The 19,206-nt window shown below is 43.0% G+C and overlaps 1 protein-coding gene and 1 long non-coding RNA gene across 5 annotated transcripts in view; one reads left to right on the top strand and one right to left on the bottom strand.

Moving 5' to 3' along the window:
* LOC140481879 (disco-interacting protein 2 homolog A-like) overlaps positions 1–5,789 on the top strand; it is a 273,185-nt gene extending 267,396 nt beyond the window's left edge. For all 4 annotated transcript variants that reach the window (XM_072578496.1, XM_072578497.1, XM_072578498.1 and 1 more), the window contains one exon: positions 4,231–5,789. In XM_072578496.1, coding sequence (XP_072434597.1) covers positions 4,231–4,483 — 253 coding nt within the window. In that variant the 3' untranslated portion in view covers positions 4,484–5,789. The remainder of the gene's footprint in view (positions 1–4,230) is intronic.
* LOC140481882 (uncharacterized) overlaps positions 1–19,206 on the bottom strand; it is a 100,015-nt gene that overhangs the window by 8,314 nt on the left and 72,495 nt on the right. The gene's annotated exons all lie outside the window — the stretch shown is intronic.

The following is a 19,206-nucleotide window of genomic DNA, read 5'->3' as shown; positions in this document are numbered from 1 at the left end:
TCCCATCAAATGACTGAGGTCAAAGGAGCTAGCCTGGCAGTGATTAAAGGCAGCCTGATCAAGAATGCAGTCTCAGCAGAAAGTGACAGTGATAGTGGTGTTCATAATAGAATTTGGGCCAGGAAGAAACTAATTTCTGTTCAGAATCCAAAACTGAAACTGGAACACAGGCCACAAGTGAAAGGAAAGAGATAGAACATAGAACATAGAAGAATACAGCGCAGTACAGGCCCTTCAGCCCTCGATGTTGCGCTGATCAAAGCCCACCTAACCTACACTAACCCACTATCCTCCATATACCTATCCAATGCCCGCTTAAATACCCATAAAGAGGGAGAGTCCACTACTGCTACTGGCAGGGCATTCCATGAACTTACGACTCGCTGAGTGAAGAAACTACCCCTAACATCAGTCCTATATCTACCCCCCCTTAATTTAAAGCTATGCCCCCTTGTAATAGCTGACTCCATACGTGGAAAAAGGTTCTCACTGTCAACCCTATCTAACCCCCTAATCATCTTGTACACCTCTATCAAATCACCCCTAAACCTTCTTTTCTCCAATGAAAACAACCCCAAGTGCCTCAGCCTTTCCTCATAGGATTTTCCTACCATACCAGGCAACATCCTGGTAAACTTCCTCTGCACCCGTTCCAGTGCCTCCACATCCTTCCTATAGTATGGCGACCAAAACTGCACACAATATTCCAGATGCGGCCGTACCAGAGTCTTATACAACTGCAGCATGACCTCAGGACTCCGGAACTCAATTCCTCTACCAATAAAAGCCAGTACGCCATATGCCTCCTTCACTGCACTATTTACCTGGGTGGCAACTTTCAGAGATCTGTGTACATGGACACCAAGATCCCGCTGCTCTTCCACACTACCAAGTAGTCTACCATTAGCCCAGTAATCCATCTTTTTATTACTCTCACCAAAGTGAATCACTTCACACTTAGCTACATTGAACTCCATTTGCCACCTTTCTGCCCAGCTCTGCAGCTTCTCTATATCCCGCTGTAACCTGCCATATCCTTCCTCACTGTCTACAACTCCTCCGACTTTCGTATCATCCGCAAACTTGCTCACCCAACCTTCTAACCCTTCCTCCAGGTCATTTATAAAAATGACAAACAGCAATGGTCCCAAAACAGATCCTTGCGGAACACCGCTAGTGACGGCACTCCAAGATGAACCTTTGCCATCAACTACTACCCTCTGTCTTCTTCCAGAGAGCCAATTCCTAATCCAAACCTCCAACTCACCCTCAATACCATATCTCTGTATTTTCTGCAGTAGCCTACCATGGGGGACCTTATCAAACGCCTTACTAAAATCCATATATACCACATCTACCGCTTTCCCCTCATCTACCTCCTTAGTCACCTTCTCAAAGAATTCAATAAGGTTTGTGAGGCACGACCTGCCCTTCACAAAACCATGCTGACTATCCTTGATCACATCATTCTTATCCAGATGTGCATAAATCCTATCCCTTACAATTCTCTCTAAGACTTTGCCCACAACAGAAGTGAGACTCACTGGCCTATAGTTACTAGGATTATCCCTACTCCCCTTCTTGAACAAGGGAACCACGTTTGCTAGCCTCCAGTCCTCTGGCACTACTCCTGTCGACAAAGAGGACACAAAAATCAAGGCCAATGGCTCTGCAATCTCCTCCCTTGCTTCCCAGAGAATCCTAGGATAAATGCCATCAGGCCCAGGGGACTTATCTATTTTCACCCTTGCCAGAATTTCCAACACCTCTTCTCTACATATCTCAAAGCCATCCATTCTACTTATTCGTGCCTCAGTATTCATATCGACAACAATGTCCTGTTCCTGAGTGAATACTGACGAAAAGTATTCATTCAGCGCCTCCCCAATCTCTTCAGCCTCCACAAGCAACTTCCCATTACTATCCTTGATTGGACCTATTCCTTCCCTAGTCATTCTTTTATTCCTAACATACCTATAGAAAGCCTTAGGGTTTTCCCTAATCCTACCAACTAAGGACCTTTCATGTCCCCTCCTTGCTGCTCTTAGCTCTCTCTTCAGGTCCTTCCGGGCTACCTTATAACTCTCAATTGCCCCTATTGAACCTTCACGCCTCATCTTTACAAAGGCCACCCTCTTCCATTTAACAAAGGATTCCAACTCCTTATTAAACCACGGCTCCCTCACACGACCCTTTCCTCCCTGCCTGATAGGTACGTACTTATCAAGGACACTCAATAGTTGCTCCTTGAACAAGTTCCACATATCAATTACGCTCTTGCCTTGGAATCTACTTTTCCAATCCACACATCCTAAGTCATGCCTCAACGCATCATAATTTCCCTGCCCCCAGCTATAACTCTTGCCCTGTAGTACACACTTATCCCTCTCCATCACTAGAGTAAAAATCACCGAATTGTGGTCACTGTCCCCAAAGTGCTCACCTACCTCTAGTTCTAATACCTGGCCTGGTTCGTTACCCAGAACCAAATCCAGTATGGCCTCACCTCTTGTTGGCTTATCTACATATTGTGTCAGGAAACTCTCCTGCACACATTGCACAAACACTGACACATATAACGAACTTGAGCTCTAGCTTTCCCAATCAATATCAGGAAAGTTAAAGTCTCCCATAACAATCACCCTATTACTGTCACTCTTCTCCTGAATCATCTTCGCAATCCTTTCTTCAACGATTCTAGGACTATTAGGAGGCCTGTAAAAGACTCCTAACAGGGTGACCTCACCTCTCCTATTCCTAACCTCAACCCAAACTACCTCAGATGGCAAATCTTCGTCCATCTTCCTTTCCACCGCTGTAATACTATCTTTGACAAGCAAAGCCACACCCCCCCCTCTTTTGCCCCCACCTCTGACCCTACTAAAACATTTAAACCTTGGAACCTGCAACAGCCAATCCTGTCCCTGATCTAGCCACGTCTCCGTAATAGCCACAACATCGAAGTCCCAGGTACCAACCCACGCTGCGAGTTCACCTACCTTATTTCGTATACTTCTGGCATTAAAGTATACACACTTCAAGCCACTCTTCTGTTTACAGGCACCCTCCTTTAAGATTGATGCCATATTTCTAACCTCCCTACACTCCAGGTCCTGCACCCTAAAGCTACAGTCTGGGTTCCCATGCCCCTGCAGAGTTAGTTTAAACCCCCCCCCCCAAGAGCACTAGCAAACCTCCCCCCAAGGATACTGGTGCCCCTCAGGTTCAGGTGCAGACCATCCTGTTTATAGAGGTCCCACCTTCCCCAGAAAGAACCCCAGTTATCCAAGTACCGAAATCCCTCCCTCCTGCACCATCCCTGTAGCCACGCATTTAACTCTTCTCTCTCCCTATTCCTCGACTCTCTATCACGTGGCACGGGTAACAAACCAGAGACGACAACTCTGTTCGTTCTAACTCTGAGCTTCCAACCTAGCTCCCTAAAAGCCTGTCTAACATCCTCAGCACTCCTCCTACCTATGTCATTGGTGCCAATATGGACCACGACTTCAGGCTGCTCCCCCTCCCCCTTAAGGACCCGGAAAACACGATCAGAGACAGCACGTACCCTTGCACCTGGGAGGCAACATACCAAACGTGAGTCTCTCTCGTTCCCACAAAACCGCCTATCTGTGCCCCGAACTATCGAGTCCCCAATTATTATTGCTCTGCTCTTCTCCACCCTTCCCTTCTGAGTAGCGGGGACAGGCTCCGTGCCAGAGGCCTGAGCCCCGTTACTTACCCCTGGTAAGTCGTCCCCCCCACAAGTATCCAAAACGGGATCAACTGGAAGGAATTGTTAGATTTGAAGGCTTTGAATGCAGTCAGAATGTTAGTGGTATGTATCTCCAACATAGCCCACCATAGCAGCATAATTATGGGAGTAGAGGTGTCCAGAAAAACATGAGTTGTTAAGAACAGAAAGCAAAGACATATGGATGGTGGATGACATTCAATACTTTGCGTTATTTTAAGTTAGAGCTTGAGTTAAATTATTAGGAGCCAAGTTTCTGAGCAGTGGGAGGCAGGTAATAAATGGAATTCGAGTGAAGGAGAACTTGGTCAGAAGTGACTAACCTAGACAATATTTTTGTGTCCGTGTTCATGATGGATTCTTAAAGTGCTGTAAAATAATTCATTTTCTATCTGTGGACTTGTTCTTTCTAAAAAAAAAATTTCTCCAGCATTATGCTACCTTTTTTTCTCATGAATGTTTTTATTTTTCCACAGTGCTGTCTTCACATGGACCAACCTGCTTGTTGTAGTGGTGGAATTGGATGGATCTGAACAGGAAGCACTGGACTTGGTTGCCTTGGTTACTAATGTTGTTTTAGAAGAACATTATCTGATTGTGGGAGTGGTAGTTGTGGTGGACCCAGGGGTGATTCCCATCAACTCACGTGGTGAAAAGCAGCGAATGCACCTTCGGGATGGTTTCCTAGCTGATCAGCTTGATCCTATTTACGTGGCCTATAATATGTGAGTTTTGTGCTCTGAGACTACTTACTGCTACTGCTGCCTCAGTGACAGTGTTTGTCAGTGCCCTGAATGTCCACATTGATCTTATATGCTGCACTAAAAATGAGAACAAAGAAAGCCAGACCGTGCTGAGAGATGGTGCTGTGTCTGTTGAGACCATATATCTAGTATGACCTGTTGTCAACTACTTCTCATGGTGATGTGTTCTGCATAGCTCCAATGCTTGTCATATCGAAAGACGATAGGCGTGCCTGCCACACCACTCCTGGTGCCATATTAAATGTGAAGTAGTATTCTAGAAATATCACGGTATCACAGCACATCGAAGAGACTGCACAGCAGCAGCAGGAGCATAACTCCATCATATTTCATCAGACTTCCTGCAAGACTGGGAGACGAATCAGTTATTATTTTTATTAAATCCCTGCTCGTCTTCACTGTTCCTGTTGCCACACTTTCTCGATGTGGCCTTGGATTCGAAAATCTTTTTAAAGCCTATTTATTCTGTAAATCAGTGGATATGATTGAACGAATGGGGACATTTGCGTATCCCAGAGCCAGATTGAGGGGGCCATTCTCTTTAAAGTTGTGCTCATCTTCATGCTAATCCACTGTTTACATCATTAAGAAGCAATGGAAAATGGTCATGGGCAAAGATTATGTCAAGTGCTAGGTTGTCTTGTGACAGTTGCATCATTGACTTGAGGGGAACTTTTGGGAATTTCCATCCCATTATTGCATTGTGACCTGTAAAAGCTGGTGAAAATCTTTCCAGCTTGTGTCACTATTGTGATCGCTGCTAACCATGATAATCAGGCCTCAGCAACAGAACTCAAAATCAGACCATCTTACCTGCACAAAAAGCATCATTATATCTCTAGGAAAAGTAAATAAAACTAGTATCCTATCATTTTAATGATTAGAATATTGTGATACTTTTTATAAAGTATTGCCATTGCACCAATGGAATCCTATGGCAGCATTCCCATCATTAACATGTTTCCTTCCATTTTATGTAATAATATCAGGCCTGGAAATGCCACGAGTTGATCATTGATCTCAGAACAAAAGATTTTTAGAGAGTTCTCTAGAGTGGCTTTAACTATAAAGTTGCACAGAGATTGAATTGATGTGAAATGAAAACCTTTCTGTTTGATGATTAAGCTCCAATTTTTGCCAGTTGCTACAGTTTGCACCATGTTGCTGACATGCTCTTGCATATCTGGCTGGCTTTATTTGCATTCTGGGCCTTGAGACATGAGACAACTCAGTGATTACACAAATAAATAAAGTTATTGAAGATGTTTGTAGATTTTGCTAAAATGATTTATTTCCAAGTGGATCAGCCATTCAATTGGCAATCATCTGGTCTGCTCATCCTGCAGAAGAGGATCTCTCATACCCTCACATTACTTTTCTGCAACTGCAATTCTACTACACCTCATGGGTCTTTCTTTTAATTACAGTCAGCGAATCTTTAGCAGTGAAAGAAAATATAACATTTCACCATGTGGTGATGTTTGCAATGAATTCAGAAAATTCCTTTCTCCTTTCAAACCATATGATGTTGGAACTTATTCCAGGTTAGAAAAACATCACAATGCCAAACCTGTCCACAACCTAACAATTCTATATGTCCCCATGCATGTTTTGAGCATTATGAGCAGGAGGTGTGTCATCTGCCATTCAAATCAGGTTGTTCTTTAAATGTCTAGGACAAATGATGGAAGGATGTTGCTGGGGTTAGAGAGTTTGAGCTATAGGGAGAAGCTGAATAGGCTGTGGTGGCTTTCCCTGCGATGTTGGAGGCTGAGGGATGATGTTATAGAAATTTATAAATCCTGAGAGGTATAGATAGGGAAAATAGCCAACATCTTTTTCATAGGATAGGGAGTCCAAAACTAGGGGGCATAGGTTTAGCATGAGGGGGGAAGATTTAAAAAGGACACAGGGGTAACTTTTTCATCAAGAGGATGCTGCATGTATGGGATGAACTGCCAGAGGAAGTGATGGAGGTGAATACAATTACAATATTTAAAAGGCAGGTGGATGGGTATATGAATAGGAAGGGTTTAGAGTAATATTGGCTTAATGCTGGCAAAGGGGACTAGATCAGACTGGCATAATTGGCACGGAAATGTTGGACTCAAGGTGTGTTTCAGTGATGTATAATTCTAAGACTCTGTGCTCATTCAAATGTTTATATCAGGGTCCTTTGGGATCTTCTTTCTGATGTAGAGATCCTCTGGTAAAGTTGCCCAAAAATACAAGCCCCAAAAATAGTGCTTTTTGGGAACACTGCTGGTCATCTTTAGGATATCCTTACTCTGTTTTGACTGTGAAAACTGAATTCTGACTTCCGAGAAAATTTATTTATTCATGTTCCATAATTTGCAGCTGCCTTTAGTACAGTGGTCTTGTAGTTTTCGGTAATCGGGTCTCGCTGCCTTTGGAGATGCAGCAGGAGGGGAGGAGCACGGAAGATTTGGTATGAATAGATGCAATTAGGTTATGAATGCAAAGAAAAATATGGTTGAAGAACACACACTGTGGGTCTTCAGGAAGCACTTCATCCTCAGCACAGAAACATAAATTGGAGAAGGAATCAACCATTCATTCATGGCTGATCACCCAACTCAGTTTCCTGTTTTCTCCCCATGTCCTTTTATTCCTTTAGCCCCAAGAACTATATCTAACTCCTTGAAAACATTCAATGTTTTGGCTTCAACCGCTTTCTGTAGCAGAGAATTCCACAGGCTCACGAAATTGTCTGAGTGAGGAAATTTCTCCTTATTTCCATCCTAAATGGCCTACCCCGTATCCTTAGACTGTTGTCCCTGGTTCTAAACTCTGTTGTCATGGGAACAGCCTTCCCATAATCACCATGTATAGTTTGTGAGAATTTTATTGATTTTTGAAGAGGTACCCCCAAATTCTTAACTCCAGTGAATAGAGTCTGAACTGATGCAGTCTTTTTTTGTCTATCAGTCCGACCATCCTAGAAATCAGTCTGCTGAGCCTTCATTGCAATCCCTCCATAGCCAGAACATCTTTTCTCAGATAAGGAGACCAGAACTACACACAACACTCCAGGTGTGGTCTCACCAAGCCCCTGTGCAGTTCCAACAAGACATCCTGCTTTTGTAGTCTAAACATCCCACTATTAAGGGGAAGTGATTGCCTCATGTTGTTATTGCTGGACTGTTAACTGAGAGACCCAGATAATGTTCTGGGAACCCGGGTTCAAATCCCACCATAGCAGTTGGTGACATTTGAATTCAGTAATAATCTGGAATTAAGAGTCTATTGATGATCATGAATTGATTGTTGGAAAAACCCGTCTGGTTCGCTGATGTCCTTTAGGGAAGTAAACTGCCATCCTTACCTGGTCTAGTCTGGTCTACGTGTGACTCCAGACTCAGAGCAATATGGTTTACTCTTAACTGCCCTCTAGGTATTTGGGGATGGGTAATAAATGCTGCCTGGCCAGTGATGCCCTCATTCTGTGAATGAATTTTTAAAAAACTATGAAGGACAATGTACCATTTGCTGCCCTCACTGCCTGCTGCATCTCCATGCATGCTTTCAGCAATTGGTGTACAAGGAGACCCAGGTCTTTTTGTGCCTCCACTTTTCCCAATCTGTCACCATTCTGATGATCTGCCTTTCTGATTTTTGCTACCAAAGTGGATAATTTTATCTACATTTTCCCACACTGATATATACATGGAATTCCTTCAGTGGGGAAGCAACATACCTATTGAAGGCATAGAAGGTAAGGTGATACAAAGACTGATGTCATGCTACATACAAACTAAACAGCTCAAAGAAGCTACTTTAAACCACAAGTAGGAAAAGGTGTGTGAAACAGTTGAGGTGAAACTGCATAAAACCAAATGTCATTTCAACAAGACGGTGAAACCATTTTACAGAGTTGAGTATTGAACAGTTAGTCATCGTACAAACATTCAATATTCTGAACAAAAGCCAGCCCAGGTGACATGGAGCACTTGTCACATCAGTTGTGTGGTGGAAGTGAGCAACCAAATACTGCTGCAACCAGAGGTACACAGGCTCAACTGCAGATATTATTTCTCTACTGCAGGTGACTGATCAGATAGAGTTGAATGGGGAAAAAGGGAGTATTTTCAGTATAAAAATCTGGAAATACTGAAATGTCAAAGGGATCACAATTGTTGGGACATCAATTATTTACAATGTGAATATCTTGGATGACAAGTGAATGTTTGCAGATGATAAGAAATAGGTGGGATAGTAACTTTTTTGAGGATTATACACAGTCTACAGAGGGATACTGACAGAATAAGTGAAAGGGCAAAAAACTTCACACACAATGTCAGAAATCTGGGAACCATTTTGTAGAAGAAATCGAGGTTATACACTTCGGCAGGAAGAATGGAAGACCTGAACGTTATTTTTTTTTAGATTAGATTCCCTACAGTGTGGAAACAGGCCCTTTAGCCCAACAAGTCCACAACGACCCTCCGAAGAGCAACCCACCCAGACCCGTTCCCCTACATTTACCCTGACTAATTCACATAACACTACAGGCAATTTAGCATCGCCAATTCACCTAACCTACACATCTTTGGACTGTGGGAGGAAACCGGAGTACCCGGAGGAAACCCATGCAGGCACAGGGAGAATGTGCAAACTCCACACAGACAGTTTCCCAAGGTGGGAATTGAACCCGGGTCCCTGGCGCTGTGAGGCAGCAGTGCTAACCACTGAGCCACTGTGCCGCCTTTAAACGGGGTAAGACTGCAGAAAGTTGTAGCACAGGCATTTGAGGCGCCCTTGTGTGTAAATCATACAAAAGCATCCAAGTTCAGCAGGTAATGGGAAAGGTAGGTTGACTGGACACATATTTCAATTAGTATGAAATAAAAAATAGTGAGGCCTTTATAAAGCTATATAAGTCATTAGTCAGACCATACCTGGAAAACTGGTTTTAGTCCTTCATCTATGGAAAGGTATATGCACATTGGAGGCAGCCCAGAGAAGGTTCACTAGCTTGACTCTGAATATGGTGGGATTGGACTTTCTTATCAGAAGAGATTGAGTTTGTTAGATTTGTACTCGTTGGAGTTCAGAAGAATAAAAGGTGACCTTACTGAGAAATACAAGGTTCTTAGGAGGCTTCGCAGGTTTCCCCCAGTGAGTGTGTAGGACCAGAGAGCATAATCTCCTGAGGAAGGATTCAACCATTCAAGATTGAGATGAGGATTTTTTTCTCCAAGAGGAGCGAGTTTGTGTACTTGTTACTGTACAGGGCTATTGAGTGTTGGGTATAGTTGAAGCCCAGAGAGACAGATTTTTAATCAGTAATAGTGTCAATGGTTATGGGTAAAAGGCCAATTCTAGACCAGATTAGGAAGTAGTACTGATACATTTAATGTTATTGGAGCAAGAGTTGTGTGTGGGACCCTGACTGGGACTCGAACAAGCAATGTTCCACATACCCCACAAGGAGGCAGCTGCAGATAGCCTCCCCTTTGATTTGGAGCATGTGAGAGACATTAAGGGAGAGATTGCTCAAAGAAAGAGTGAGCTCAGTTAGGTGGAGGAGGGTGGCAGTGGATGGGTCTGTTCAGGCTTCCTTTCAAGGTAGAAGCAAAGAATCTTCAGACCAACCTTTTGGGGGATGAACGTATAGGAGGGATTGAATATCCACGTGAAGAGGTGGCAGCTTGGACCAGAAAACTGGAGATGGTGAGACTGCAATAAAGCTTCAAAAACATCTCAAATTGGGAAGAAACTGAACAATGGGGGGAAGAACATGTAATCAAGATGCAAGGAAATAAGTTCATTGGTGGCAGAGCAGATTCAAGCAGTGGATCTGCCAAGGCACTCCTGTTTGTAGGAGTGGGCAGTGCAGGATTGTGGTGGCTCTAATTTAGGAAGCTGCAGAGGGGAAATGCCCAGAGAAGACCTATCTTGTGTTTGATGAAGGATTAAGCAAAACTCGCTGTCACAGCCACATTTCTTGCTCAGTGACTGTCTCCACCTTACCCTGCACTGATTCTAACTAACGGAACATAGTAACAGAAGTTGGTCGTTCAGCCTGTTGAACCTGCCCTGCCATCCAGTATGAACATGGTTGATTGAACATTTAATACATTTTACCCACTCTATCCTCATAACCCTGTTTGCCACTGGTAATCCAAAATCTATCATAAGCAAAGATTAAGCATCCACAGCTGTCTGTGATAGAGAATTCTAAAAGTTCATAGCTCTCTTAAGTTAAAAACATTTCTCCTCCTCTCAAACCTTAGCAAAAACAAACACAAAATGTTAACTTCACAGCTATTTCTCTCTCCCTCAGTATAAACTCTTCTGACTCTGCCTGTAATGGACCCATATTTGTTTTATCCAAATTTTTCCTTTTTATAAACCTATACTTTTACAGTCCTTTTTCGCCTAGATTGCACATTCATTCTGTTCTCCCTTTCATCGTCAAATTGTTGGTCCTCCTCACCTGCAAACATTCACAAAATCCTCAAAATTACTGCTATTTCTGGTAACTTTATAGGCCTTTTCTTCTAGTCTTATACAAACCTGAATTTCCTTCCTTTGATCGGCATAGTTGACTGGCCCTCGTTGAGCTTTTGTACCTTGAGGGAATGTATGGTTACTATAAGTTGTGTAATAGTTCCTTAAAGATAATGTATAGTCATAGCTTTTTAATGTATTTTCAAATCCCCTGGACCAAATTAGTACCTCATACCTTCCCAATTACCCTTGTTTAAACTTAACACCATTACTACATTAAACGCCTCACTTTCAAATATAATGTGAAATTCTCCTTTGTCGTGGTCATTCATTCTTTAAGGTTCTTTTACAAAGACATTGGACATTCGCCATTCGCCTTTCTCATTAATTAATACTAGATCTGAAATACATTTCCCTAGTTGTCTCCTCAACATATTGCACTAGAAAAACATCCCAAATACACTGCAGAATCTCCTACAGCTTTAGTGCTCAGTTGGTTTATCCCCTTCATGTTTCAAATCCACTCAAGATTACTGGTCTTTCTGAGTAATACAATGCTTCTCAGACAGCTACTCCCACCACATTCTGAGATCCACTCAGTGTCACCATATGTGCATTCAGCCTGCATCTCCATCTCATGCTGTTTCAAAGCCGTCCTGGTCCCAAGTTCCATTTCATTCTTTGTCTCATTTGATACTGTAACAAGAAACGTGCCTGTTACTTTTAGTTGTTTAGCAGCACAAGCTCCAAAAATTCTCCAGTATCACCACCCCATGGATTCTTCCCTCTTTCTAATTCCATCCCTCCTCTTGCCATGCACTCACTACCCTGACCATCCCCCCTTGACTGGTGAACAATTTGTAGTCAGCAAAGGACTTAACTGTAGCCCTTTATGTCCCCACCTCAATGAAACTTTGGCACAATGTGATGATGTTACCTGTGCCTCCCTGTCCACCTCTTTGAGCAGGAATTCTCTTTTTTTCAATCTTTTTCTCTTCTTTCACTCTTTCTCTTTTACTCCATCTCCCCTTGTTCTCTTCCACCTGACCCCCCACCTTCCACAAACCCCTTCTTTCATTTCCCATACTGCACTTCCACCTGGACCCCTCCCTCTGGTGTCCTGTCTACCCTTGATCTCTTCATTGAGAACTGGCGACGTGATACTGACCACCTTAATTTCTCTGCTCCCATCATCCACTCTAACCTGTCTCCCTCTGAACTTGCTGCACTCCATTCTTTTGGGCCCCCCACCATGATCACTCCCTCTTGTCTTTTACTCTGACAACCCTCTACATCTACACCACCCACTCCACCTCCCCCTCTGTCAACAGCATAAAAGCACAATTTTCCAGCGCCTTTCAGTTCCAAAGCAGAGTCATTTTGGACTCAAAGCTTCAACTCTTTATTTTTCTCTCCACAGAAGTTGCTCGACCTGCTGAGTTGCCCCAGTATTTTCTGTATTTAGATGAGACCAGCAGTTTCTCTTTGCGATACTGAGTGTGGAAAATAAAGCCAACAAAGGCACAGAATGTGTTGGGTCCAGGCAAAAAGGAATGAAATTACATGACTTTTCTCTCAATTTTTTTTGGGATTTTGATTATATTCCTGTGGTGAACCTTAATTTTGTAACTGGTCAGTTGGATGTGGGTTCTCACTTGAATAAGTAGTTTTCTTTAATTTTGCAGAATCTTGGAGTGTTATTTCTTTACCAAGTCAGAAGGAAGTGACAAGCATAGAGTTTGCTTACAACCTTTCCAGAAGTCAATGTTCCATTTGATCTTTAAGTCTCTGATAAATCGTACTTTACCCAATCCAAAACCAATTTCCAGGCACTTACTTTTCAATGCATTTGGTGCTGGTATCTCTCTCCTATATCACATTTCGTTCCAGCAAAAGTAACCAAATAATCCTCAAGACTCCATATCTGAAGTCCTTGCATAACACAGTAATGAGGATAATGGGATTGTTGGGTTGCACATGAAGTTCCAAATAGGGTTTGATTAAAAGTGCCATACAATAGGCTTGCCAGTGAATTGTAAGCCTGTGGAATAAGTAATGGCATGATTATGAAATTTGCTGAAAGATCAGAGATTAAGTACTGGTGAATGGTAGACGTTGGTTCTGAAAGATGATATCTAGTGGAGTTCCCCAACGCTTGCTACATAAACGTTGCTTTTTCTTGTATATAAATGGCTGAGAGTCATAGAGATATACTACAAGGAAACAGACCTGTCAGTCCAACTCAGCCAACCAGATATCCTAAATTAATCTAGTCCCATTTGCCAGCATTTGGCCCATATCCCTCAAAACTCTTATGTATGTAACCATTCAGATGTCTTTTAAATGTTGTAAGTGTACCAGTCTCCACCACTTCCTCTGACAGCTCATTCCATACACGCACCACCTTTTGCGTGAAAAAGATGCTCCTTAGCTCCCTTTGAAATCTTTCCCCTCTTGCCCTCATTTCCTCTATGCCCCTAGTTTTGGACTCCCCCACACTTAGGGTGAATAACCAACAAATTTCCCCATCAATGCCCCTCATGATCTTATACATGTCTATAAAGTCTCCCTGCAGCCTCTGACACTCCAGGGAAAACAACCCCAATCCAATTCAGACTCTCCCTTTAGCTCAAACCCTCCAATTCCGGAAATATTGTTGCAAATCTTTTCTAAATCCTTTCAAATTTCACAACATCTTTCCTATAGCAGGGAGACCAGAATTGAATGCAGTATTCTGAACATGGCCTAACCAATGTCTTGTACAGCTGCAACGTGACCTCCCAACCTCGATACTCCATACTCTGACCAATAAAGGAAAGCCTACCAAATGCCACCTTCATTATCCTATCTACCTATGACTCCACTTTCAAGGAACTATGAACTTGCACTCCAAGGTCTCTGTTCAGCAGCACTCCCCAAAGGCCTCCCATGAAGTGAATAAGTCCTGCCCTGATTTGCCTTACCAAAATGCAGCACCTCACATTTATCTAAATTAAACTCCATCTGCCACTCCTCAGCCCATCTGGTCATTGTACCCTGAAGTAACCTTCTTTGTCCACTGCACCTCCAATTTTGGTGTCATCTCCAAACTTAACTAACCATACCTCTTGTGTTCACATCCAAATCATTCATATAAATGACGAAAAGCAGTGGACCCAGCAATGATCTTTAGAGCACAACACTGGTCACAGGCATCCAGCCTGAAAAGCAACCCTCCACCACCGCTGCCTGTCTCCTACCTTAAGCCAATTTTGTATCCTATTGAGGAGTTATCCCTGTATTCCATGTAATTTAACCTTGCTAACCAGGCTATCCATGAAACCTTGTTGAAAACCTTGCTGAAGTCCATGTAGACAATGTCCACTATTCTGCTTTCATTAATCTTCTTTGTCATCTCTTCAAAAAAATCTCAATCAAGTTAGTGAGACATGACTTCCCACGCACAAAGCCATGTTGACTATCCCTAATCAGTCTTTGCCTTTCCAAATACAAGTATATCCTGTCCCTCAGAATCATCTCCAACAACTTACTCACCATCAATGTCAGGCTCACCGGTCTGTAGTTCTAGCTTTTCCTTACTACCTTTCTTAAGTAATGGCACTACATTAGCCAACCTCCAGACTTATGGCCCCTCACCCATAGCTATCACTAATACAAATATCTCAGCAAGAGGCTTAGCAATCATTCTCCTACCTTCCCCTGATCAGGTCCCAATTTGTGAATGCAGGACACACTTTCAAAATTTTCAAATAGCACAAAACAATTTAAATATTGTGAATTGCAAGGAGGTTACTAATTTTATGAGGGTGTAAATAGGCTTGTAAAGTCAGGCTTATGTCATGTGGCAAATGAACACTAATGCAGACAAGTGTTGTAAAGTGCTTTATTTTATTGCGAATCATGATGGGAGGGGGGGACCCCGCCATTTTAATTGTTTCCTTGTTCTCATACCAATATTCCGTACTGCCCTGTTGCACTGTTCCACTGAGCCTCAATTAATGTTTGAGGACATAAGACATTACAGCGCAGTACACTCCCTTCGGCCCTCGATGGTTCCACAGGTCTGTGCAACAATCTGAAGCCCATCTAACCTACGCTATTCCATTTTCATCCATATGTTTATCCACTGACCATTTAAATGCCCTTAAAGTTGGTGAGTCTAGTACTGTTGTAGGCTGTACATTCCATGCCCTTACGACATCTGTCCTATATCTATGGCCCATCAATTTAAAGCTATGTCCCTTCGTGCTAGCTATCACCATCCGAGGAAAAAGACTCTCATTGTCCACCCTATCTAATCCTCTGATCATCTTGTATATCTATTAAGTCACCTCTTAACCTTCTCTCTAATGAAAACAGCCTAAAGTCCCTCCACCTTTTCTCAGAGCTTCCCTCCGTACCAGGCAACATCCTGGTAAATCTCTGCACTTTCCAATGCTTTCACATCCTTTCTATAATGCGGTAACCAGAACTGTATGTAACACTCCATGTGAGGCTGCCCCAGAGTTTTGTACAGCTGCAACATGATCTCATGGCACCAAAACTGAATCCCTCTACCAATAAAACCTAACACATCATATGCCGCCTTAACAACCTTATCAACCTGACTGGCAACTTTCAAGGATCTATGTACATGGACACCGAGATCTCTTGCTCATCCACACTACCAAGAATCTTAACATTAGCCCAGTACTCTGCATTCCTGTTGCTCCTTCCAAAGTGAATTGCCTCTCTTTTCTGCATTAAACTCCATTTGCCACCTCTCAGCCCAGCTCTGCAGCTTATCTATGTCCTTCTGTAACCTGCAACAATCTTTCACACTATCCACAACTCTACCAACTTTAGTATCATCCGCAAATTTACTAACCCATCCTTCTACGTACTCATCCAGATCATTTATAGAAATGACAAAAAGCAGTGGTCCTAAAACAGATCCTTATGGTACACCACTAGTAACTGAACTCCAGGATGAACATTTTCCATCAACCACCACCCCTCTATCATCTTACAGCTAGCCAATTTCTGATCCAAACTGCTAAATCCCCTTCAATCCCATGCCTCCGTATTTTCTGTAATAGCTTACCATGGGGATCATTATCAAACGCTTTACTGAAATCCATATACGCCACATCAACTGCTTTACCCTCAACCACCTTCTCAAGGTCACTTTGGTCACCTTCTCAAAGAACTCAGTAAGGTTTGTGGGGCACTACCTACCCTTGACAAAATGATGTTGACTATGTTATCAGTTATTCCTTTCTAGATGATTATAAATCCTATCTCTTATAATCCTTTCCAACACTTTGCCCACAATTGAAGTAAGGCTCACTGGTATATAATTACCAGTGTTGTCTCTTTTCCCCTTCTTGAGCAAGGAGACAACATTTGCTATCCTCCAATCTTCTGGCACAATTCCTGTGGACAATGATGACAAAGATCAAAGCCAAAGGCTCCTTCGTAATCTCTTCCCTAGCTTCCTAGAGAATCCAATCATAAATCCCATCTGGCCCAGGAGACTTACCTATTTTCACACTTTGCAAAATTGCTAACACCTCCTCCTTGTGAACCTCAATCTCGTCTAGTCCAATAGCCTGCACCTCCGTATTCTCCTCAACAATATTGTCTTTTTCCTGTGTGAATACTGATGAAAAGTATTCATTTAGTGCCTCTCCTATCTCTTTGGACACCATGCACAAATTCCTACAACTGTCCTGGACTGGCCCAAATCTTACTCTAGTCATTGTTTTATTCTGGACCTACCTATAGAAAGCTTTAGGGTCTTCCTTGATCCTAACTGACAAAATTGCTCATGTCCCCTCCTGGCTAGCGTGTAACTCAAGCATCCATGCTTCATCTTTACACAAGTCTCTATCTTCCTCTTGACAAGAGATTCAACCTTTTAGTAAACTACAGTTCCCTTGCTTGACCACTTCTTCCCTGCCTGACAGGTGCATACTTATCAAGAACATGCAGTAGCTGTTACTTGAACATGCTAGACATTTCAATTGTGCCCATTCCCTGCAGTTTCCTTCCCCATCCTATGCATCCTAAATCTTGTGTTATAGCCTCATAATTGCCTTTCCCCCAGCTGTAGCTCTTGCCCTACTGTGAATACCTATCCCTTTGCTTTGCTAAAGTAAATGTAACTAATTGTGGTCACTATCACCAAAGTGCTCACCTACCTCCAAATTTAATACCTGGCCAGGTTCATTACCCAGTGCCAAATCCAATGTGGCCTCTCTTTGTATTAGCCTATCTATATACTGTCAGAAAACCCTTCTGCACACATTGGACAAAAACTGACCCATCTAAAGTACTCAAACTATAGTGTTTCCAGTCAACCATTTGGAAAGTTAAAGTCCCCCAAAACAACTACCTTTTACTTTCACTCCGATCCAGAATTATCTTTGCTATCCTTTCCTCTACATCTCTGGAACTTTTCAGAGGCCTATAAAAACATTCCCAATAGGGTGACCTTCCCTTTCCTGTTTCTAACCTCAGCCTGCCTACCTCAGTCGATGAGTCCTCAATGTCCTTTCTGCCACTGTAATCCTGTCCTTGACTAACAATGCCACACCTCCCCCTCTTATACCACCTTCCCTTATCTTACTGAAACACCTAAACCCCAGAACCTGCAACAACCATTCCTGTCCCTGCTCTATCCATATCTCCAAAATGGCCACAACATCAAAGTCCCAGAAACCAACTCATGCTGCAAGTTCACCCACCTTATTCTGGATGCTCCTGGCATTGAAGTAGACACACTTCAAACCAGTTTCCTGCCTGCCAATACACTTCTGTGATCTTGAAACCCTCTTTGTGACCTCACTACACTCAACTTCCTGTACACTAGAGCTACAATTCAGGTTCTCATCCCCCTGCTGAATTCGTTTAAACTCTTTATTAGCAAATATCTTGCCGCCGCGCCCCACCCCTAGGATATTGGTACCTGTCTCGTTCAGATGCAGACCATCCTTTTGTAGAGGTCTAACCTACCCCAGAATGTGCCCCAATTATGAGTCCCACCTTCCTGCACCATCCCTGTAGCCATGTGATCAACTGCTCTCTCTCCCCTGTTATTCACCTCACTAGCATGTGGCACAGGTAACAAACCAGAAATGATAACTGTTTGTTCTCGCTCTAAGCTTCCACCCTAGTGCCCTGAATTTCTGCCTGACATCTCCATCTCTCTTCCTACCAATGTTGTTGGTGCCTATGTGGACCACGACTTGGGGCTGCTCCACCTCCCACTTAAGGATCCCGAAAACACGATCTAAGACATCACTAACTCTGGCACCTGGGAGGCAACACACCAACCGGGAGTGTCTCTCGTTCCTATGGAATCTCCTATCTGTCCCCCTAACTATGGAGTCCCCAATGACCGTGCTCTTCTCCTCTCTCTCCCCCTTCCCTTCTGAGCAACAGGAACAGACTCTGTGCCAGAGACCTGTAGCTCATGACTTATCCCTGGTAAGTTGTCTCCACCCCCCAACCTCCCCAACAGTATCCAAAACAGTATATTTGTTATTGAGGGGAACAGCCAGAGGGGATCCCCGCACTGCCTGCTCGTTCCCTTTTCATCCCATGACTGTAATCCACCTTTTTTCCTGTACCTGAGGTGTGACTACCTCCCTGTAACTCCTCTCAATTACCCCCTCCCAAATGATCCGAAGTTCATCCAGTTCCAGCTCCAATTCCCTAACACGGTTTCTGAGGGTCTGGAGTTGGTTGCACTTCCCGCAGATAAAGTCAGCGGGGACATTAGTGGTGACTCTTACCTTCCATATTCTGCAGGAGGAGCATGCAACTGCCCTAACATCCATTCCCACTGTTCTGAATTCCCAAAGAGACTATTGAAAATGAAAAACTGCTAACCTTATCAAATCAGTGCTCAGAACCTTTTTATTTGGTTAGAGGAGGAATAACACGTGATCTTTTGACTCCGTATTCTCCAGTCTTCTGAATTCAATGTTGAGTTTGACTATTTCAGCTATAATCACTGGTCAGTTTTACTTTATTTGCTTTTATTTCTTTCAGCGTAGCTATAGACATATCATTGTATCTTTGTTTCTGTTCTTCCTCAGTCACTGTTCCCTTTGCTTCTGGAGGACAAACTCGCTTGTTTTTCCTCCTTTGCTGAATTCCACCCTATCATGGGTTTCCTGTTTGTCCTTGTCTTTCATTTCGCCTTTGCTCAAAACCTATTAAAACTCT

This window comes from Chiloscyllium punctatum, chromosome 10, assembly GCF_047496795.1.
Source record: "Chiloscyllium punctatum isolate Juve2018m chromosome 10, sChiPun1.3, whole genome shotgun sequence".
NCBI lineage: Eukaryota > Metazoa > Chordata > Chondrichthyes > Orectolobiformes > Hemiscylliidae > Chiloscyllium > Chiloscyllium punctatum.
The sequence above is the reverse complement of the archived record's forward strand: the minus strand, read 5'-3'. Positions and strand labels throughout refer to the sequence as shown.